The 7,411-nt window shown below is 38.3% G+C and overlaps 2 protein-coding genes across 2 annotated transcripts; both read right to left on the bottom strand.

Annotated features, from left to right (window-relative positions):
- Positions 1-2,916: 2,916 nt before the first annotated feature.
- Positions 2,917-3,540, bottom strand: LOC142525911 (uncharacterized). Its single transcript, XM_075630197.1, has 2 exons — positions 3,326-3,540; positions 2,917-3,229 (listed from the first exon to the last, which is right to left on the bottom strand). The coding sequence occupies exons 1-2, from the start codon at positions 3,538-3,540 to the stop codon at positions 2,917-2,919; spliced, it is 528 nt and encodes a 175-aa protein (XP_075486312.1).
- Positions 3,541-5,578: 2,038 nt separating this feature from the next.
- On the bottom strand, positions 5,579-7,060 carry LOC142525910 (uncharacterized). The gene has a single exon (XM_075630196.1). It carries the CDS (start codon positions 7,058-7,060, stop codon positions 5,579-5,581), a length of 1,482 nt encoding a protein of 493 aa, XP_075486311.1.
- Between the last annotated feature and the right edge of the window lie 351 nt (positions 7,061-7,411).

The raw sequence follows: 7,411 nt of genomic DNA, 5'->3' as shown, positions 1-7,411 counted from the left end.
GCTTCTGCCTCTACCCACTTAGACACATAGTCAACTGCAACCAGAATATATTTTTTCGTGAACGAACTAGGAAACGGTCCCATGAAGTCTATCCCCCACATATCAAAAACCTCACACTCAATGATATTGTTTAATGGCATTTCATGACAGTTAGAGATGTTACCTGTCCGCTGGCATTTATCACAGGCAAGCACATAAGAATGAGCATCTTTAAATAGAGTCGGCCAATAAAAGCCACATTCAAGTACCTTAGATGCCGTCCTTGTTGGTCCAAAATGACCACCTACCTCACGGTCATGGCAATGTTCAAGAATTTGACCAAACTCTTCCTCTGCAACACACTTTCTTATCATGGAATCTGCACAAATCTTAAACAGAAACGGTTCCTCTAAAATATAATGTTTCACGTCAGAAAAGAATTTCTTTCATTGGTGAAACGATAGATTGGGTGGTGGTATACCTGTGACAAGAAAGTTTGAAAAATTTGCATACCAAGGACATTGTTTCACCTCAAATAGTTGCTCATCATGAAACCAATCATTAATGGCATGATCTACACAGTCATTACTAATAAGCTCCAATCTAGACAAGTGATCAGCTACCACATTCTCAATACCCTTCTTATCCTTTATTTCTCTATCAAACTTTTCTAACAATAAAATCCACCTAAGTAGGCCTAGATTTGCATCTTTCTTAGCAAGTAAATATTTCAGTGCAGAGTGGTTTGTGCAAACAATGACTTTGGACAAAACAAGATATGAATGAAATCGTCAAGCGCGAATACTACTGCAAGTAATTCCTTTTCAGTTGTTGCATAATTCAATTAAGCCTCATCTAAGGTCTTACTTGCGTAGTAAATTGTATGAAATACCTTGTTTTGCCGCTGGCCAAGCATAGCCCCTGTGACACCCTGACCCGTTTTAAAAAAATAAACTCTATAATGCGGAAGCTTTAAAAATAGACTTCGAAGAAAGTATGTGCTTTAAATATTTTGGCAGAGTTTCCCGTAAAAAGTAACTCACCACCTGTCTCAAGCAATAAAATCCAGAACATCATAAAAATTCCCACGACTAATACATAAAGATATACAAAATAAAAAGTATTGCATTTGATTACAAAAATAGTCTAGTCAAGTTTAAACTCCCAAAATATCAAATGTTTTACAACAAAAGATATTCACCACTTCAACCATTTCAACCATCCATAGACAAAATAATCATTTCACCCTTCCTCAAAGCTTGGCACATTTCCTTCTTCCATCTCGACACCCCGCCGTATCAATCTCGGTTACCTGGATCTGCATCTCATGAACATAACTGAAATGAGTTATAAAAACTCAACAAGTAGACATTGTAATAACAAATACATATACCATAGTGTAAAGAAGGAATCCGTATCATTTCTTAACCTTAGTATGCCATCAGTCAATAAAATTCATAAATAACAATTATAAGATGGACATTCTATAAAACATCATTTCTTTTCCTTTGCATGGCATTGATAGGTCATCCGTCGATGGTATACATGTACGTCTCAGTCAAAATCAGTCTCACTACATGTCATTATGTTGATCAACTTCCGTCATGTGGGTTTAGAATTACCAAAGGTAACACCACTATACCATATAACCATCAAGCCATAAAAACATTCATTGAAACATTTTATCAAACACGTGTTGTGCGTGCTAAAACCTTAGCTCCTTTACTTTGCCCTTGGCATCAATTCCATCTCTTTTCAATATATCAATACATACAATATACATAATCAAAGAGTTAAAGGAGCTAAAATAATTTAAAACATCATTTATCATATACATAGTTCATAAGATGTATTCAAATGGAAAAGTCTACTTACAACCGAATACACAAGTGGCTGCTAAGCTCTTGAGGGATTCCTACAACACAATAATAATAATACCATCAATCATTATATTATCAACCTTACCTCAACATTCAAACCAAACAACCCAATATCTTCCCTTCACTTACTAACCCAAGGAAATAAGCTTTCTTACCTTGCTCCTAAAGTATTGAGGAGAAGAACTTTTAATCTCCAAACAAAGAATAAGGCTTCAATCAAAGATTAATGTCTTGGAAGAAGTTGGATTGAAGGAGAAATGAGGAACCCTAGCTTCCAAGCCGATGGAGTGAAGAGAAGAAATGAGGAAAAATGAGTAAAAAGTGATTCCCATTCGATTTTATGCCTTCCCAAATTTCAAAACACATTTTTTGACTTGCTGGGTGCTCGGGCGGTCACGTATTACTGCCCTCGCGCGGATCACACTGTTAGAAACCCAAAAATTAAAAGCAGCGGCACTTAGGCGGTCAAATCTTACCGCTCGGGCGCGCTCTGTGCACAGCTACTGTAAAGATCGCTTCCGAAACGCCTCTTTCCTTCCGAAGTAGAAAAGGTGGTAAACATGAAAGTTGTAACCCTATGCCTTGTCTTGCGTTTCCAATTCGCCGCATGTCATTTCAAGGTCTGAGTAAAGGGTTATGCGCATTCTCCCAACATGTGTCATTGTAGTAACGAGGATACGCACGACACACTTCGGGGTGCTTTTGGCTCGTCTTCCCTAATGATTTGAACAAAACTCAAAGAATGAAAGTTATAGTCTTATATATTATCTTTCCAATGGAAGTGGCCTCACATCAATTGGATCAATATACAAAACATTATGCTAAAAACAACAACTACTGCCACAGTTTCATACCGTTTCAGCACTTCTATACCTGTTTAACTCAAATTCAACCTTCTATTTTACCCATCCATTGCCTATTCCATTCTATAGCATTCATATTAAAATTTAAAGCCATAAGACATCACCATAAAATACCGTAATTCATAATAAAAAAATGAACGATCGGCTATTACAATTCTCCTCCCCTTATAAAAATTCCGACCCCGAAATTTACCTCAAGACGTAAACAAGGCAGGATAACGTTGCTTCATCTCTTCCTCGGGATCCCATGTTGCTTCTTTGATGACTTGATTACTCCATAACACATTCATGATCCCAATTTCTTTGTTTCTAAGCACTTTAACCTTTCGATCCAGTATTTGTACTGGCCGTTCATGATAACTCAAATTTGGCATTAAGTCTAGTGGTTCGTGACGAAGTACATGAGTTGGATTCGATACATATTTACGAAGCATTGAGACATGAAAGACATTATGCACCATATCAAAATTCGGAGGCAAAGCCACTCGATAAGCTCGCTCGCGAATTCTGTCGAGAATCTCGAAAGGTCAAATAAAACGAGGACTCAACTTCCCCTTCTTTCCAAATCTCATAACTCCCTTGAGAGGAGCTATCTTAACAAACACGTGATCACCTATCTCGAACGCCAAAGACCTTCTTCGAACATCCGCATAGCTTATCTGTCGAGACTGAGCAGTTTTCATTCTTTCTCGAATCAATGCTACAACATCAACCATTTGTTGAACAAACTCTGGTCCAAACATCTTTCTTTCACCTACTTCATCCCAAAACAAAGGTGAACGACACCTTCTCGCATACAAAGCTTCATAGGGTGCCATGCCAATCGAGGTCTGATAGCTATTATTATATGTGAATTCCACAAGAAGCAGCTTCAAATCCCAACTTTGAGGAAAATCAATAATGCAGGCCCTAACATGTCCTCAAGAATCTGAATAACTCGTTATGATTGTCCGTCACTTTGAGGATGATAAGCTGTGCTGAAGGCCAACTTTGTAGCCAAAGCTCTATGCAACTCTTCCAGAATTAAGATGTAAATCTTGGATCACGATCAGAAATAATTGACACTGGTATCCCATAAAGTCTAACAATCTCTTGAACATAAGCCTCAGCATATTGATTGATAGAATAAGTTGTCTTGACAGGAAGAAAATGTGATGACTTGGTTAAACAATCAACAATGACCCAAATTGAATTATAACCTTTCTGCGTCCTTGGAAGCCCGACAACAAAGTCCATTGTGATGTGTTCCCATTTCCACTGAGGTGTCGGCAATGACTGCAACAAACCTGCAGGTCTTTGGTGCTCAAACTTAACCTGCTGACATGTTAGGCATTCAGAAATATACAACGCAATATTCTTCTTCATACCTGGCCACCAGAAGAGTCGACGAAGATCTTGATACATCTTGGTATTACCTGTATGTATCAAATATGGTGCGGTATGCGTCTCAATAAAAACATCTCGTCGAATATTATCGCCGATAGGAACACAAATTCGACCTCTGAAGGTCATCAACCCATAAATATTTAAACCAAACTCATAATTTCCTTTCAGTTCAGCCTTAGATTTCATTTCCAGGAATTGCTTATCATTCTGTTGTCCATCTTTAATCATGTCATTCAAAGTATGTCGAATCGCCAAAGCTTAAATTCGAGCTATCGTACCTTTCTCGACCAAAGCGATCTCATTCCTTTGCAAGTCCAACAATAAAGGTTTTTGAATCATAGAACTCAACACAACTCCTGACTTCTAACTCAATGCATCTGCAACTACATTTGCCTTTCTAGGGTGGTAACTAATAGTGCAATCATAATCCTCAACAAGTTCCAACCATCTCCTCTGACGCATGTTCAATTCCTTTAGAGTAAAAAGATATTTAAGGCTTTTATGATCGGAGAAAATCTCACACTTCACTCCATACAAATAATGTCTCCAGATCTTCAAATCGAAAAACACAGCTGCCAACTCAAGATCGTGAGTCGGATAATTATTTTCATAATCCTTAAGCCGATGGGAAGCATAAGCAATCAATTTTCCACGCTGCATCAATACAGCACAAAGCCTTTTCTTATAAGCATCAGTGAACACTACAAAGTCTTCAAATCCTTCAAGAAGTGACAACACTGGAGCCGATGTCAATTTATCCTTAGACTCCTGAAAACTTTGTTGACACTCATTTGTCCGTTCGAACTTAGCTGTTTTTCTTGTCAATGCCGTCAATGGCAGGGCTATCTTTGAGAAATTGGCTATAAAACGACGATAGTAACCTGCCAAACCAAGAAAACTCCGTACCTCAGAAACTGTCTTAGGAATAAGCCATTTCTTCACTGCTTCTATCTTTGTTGGATCCATGGTAATTCCATATTTAGAAACAATATGGCCTAGGAAATTTATTTGGTCCAACCAGAACTCCCACTTCTTTAACTTGGCATATAACTGGTTATTCCTCAATTGCTGCAACACAGTTCTCAAATGTTCTCGAGTCTTCGAATAAACCAGAATATCATCAATAAATACAATGACGAAATTGTCCAAATAAAGCTTGAAGACTCGATTCATAAGATCCATAAAAACTGAAGGCGCATTCGTTAACCCGAAAGACATAACCCGAAATCATAATGACCATACCTAGTTCGAAAAGCAGTCTTAGGTATCATCTTCTTTCACTTTCAATTGGTGATATCCCGATCATAGATCAATCTTGGAAAATACTGTTGTCCCTTGCAATTGATCAAAAAGATCATCAATTCGTGGCAAAGAGTACCTGTTCTTAATTGTAATTTTGTTGATCTCTCGGTATTCAATACACAAACATATTGACTCATCTTTCTTTTTCACAAACAACAATGGTGCCCCTCATGGTGAAGAACTCAGTCTAATAAATCCCTTATCTAAGAGCTCTTGCAATTGGTTCTTTAATTCTTTCATTTCAGTCGGTACCACTCGATAAGGGGCTTTAGAAATAGGAGCAGTACCAGGTACAACATCAATGACAAACTCGACTTCTCTATCGGGTGGCAACCCCGGCACATCATCGGCAAATACATCCGCATACTCTCGAACAATTTCAATATCATTCACATCCACATTATATTCCTTACTCACATCTATGACTGACGCCAGAAATCCCTGACACCCCTTAACCAACATCTTATCCACCTTCAAGCAAGAAATAAAAGAAGTGTCAAGCGAAGTACCTGAACGCTTGAAGATCCTGTTGTCACCTTCTTCTGTAGAAAATCGCACCGTCTTTTCAACACAATCTATTACTGCACAACACGATGATAGCCAATCCATACCCAAAATCACATCAAACTCTATCATAGGAATCATAATCAAATCAGCAAATAATGTTTCCTCGTTCACTTGGATAGGACAAGCCTTAATCACACTAATTGGACAAATCACATCACCTGAAGGAAGAAAAATATTATACTGGAGAGGTTCAAATATAGGTGCAATACCCAGCGATCTCATGAAAATTTCAGACATAAAGGAATGTGTAACTCCAGTATCAATTAAAGTAAGAGCTACATTGCCTGAAATAGAAATAATACCTGATATAACCGACGTATCAGGATTAACACCCTCTTTAGTCAAAGAAAAGATGTGCCCTTGGACTCGTCCTCGGCCTGAAGATTGGGTGCAGTTGATGGCAATGTGACATGCACCTCCACATCTGTAACATTTGTTGGTTTCTACAAAGCATTCACCCTTGTGTGGCTTGCTGCATTTGGGACATAAAGGCCTATTCATCATAGACTGAACCACAGGAGCTTTACCTCGATGTTCTTCTTTTCCTTTGCCTTTGTTTCCCCCTTTCCAACTTTGACTCGAAGCTTGGCTCTTTTGATTAAAGCTCTGTCTTCTCAATTGCCTATCCTTCTCAATCTCTTTCTCGTCATGCTCCGCCATAAGTGCTTTCTCCACTATATCTTTGTACGTTGCGGCCTTGGACATTTTGACATCTCTTCTGATCTCGGCTCTCAAGACTCTCATGAAGTGTTCACCTCGGTCTTTGTCATTCCAGGCAATGAAAGGAACAAACAAACAACCTTCTTCAAACTTCAAAATATAGTCATTCATATTCAAGTTACCTTGCTTTAATTCCAAGAACTCTTTTACTTTCCGGGTTTTGACATCATTAGAGAAATATTTGTCATAAAATAACTCCTTGAACTCACTCCATATTAGGGTTTGAACATTGATGGATACCTTTGTGGCTTCCCACGAAATGCGTTCAGTCTTGGTTAGAAGAAACACTGCACAACTAACTCGATCATTATCCTCAACGTGCAGATAGTCAAAGATTGCTTCAATAGCTTTCACCCATTCCATAGCTACAAGAGGGTCTGCACTTTCCCACGAACTCAGGTGAATTCATTCTTTTAAATATGTCATACGCTCCCTCTAAACTGGGCTCCTGTCTCACAAGGCCTCTACCTCTCCCTTGTACTGGGTTCTACAATCTCAATAACTAGTTGGATCTGATCTCCATGAACATTAGCTTGCTCATTGAGCAACTTACTAAAATCATTAACAACTCATGATGAGGAACTATCTTCTCCCTATAAAGCTTTCCTCTTAGGTGGCATCTCCTACATTGCATCTCAGTTTAAAATCATTTTAAATCATCTTCACACCATTAAATATACTTATCATCATACCAGTACATCAACTGTAAGGACC

This window comes from Primulina tabacum, chromosome 15, assembly GCF_025594145.1.
Source record: "Primulina tabacum isolate GXHZ01 chromosome 15, ASM2559414v2, whole genome shotgun sequence".
In the NCBI taxonomy this organism is placed as follows: Eukaryota; Viridiplantae; Streptophyta; class Magnoliopsida; order Lamiales; family Gesneriaceae; genus Primulina; species Primulina tabacum.
Note: the sequence above shows the minus strand (reverse complement) of the source record. Positions and strands in the feature narration are given on the sequence as shown.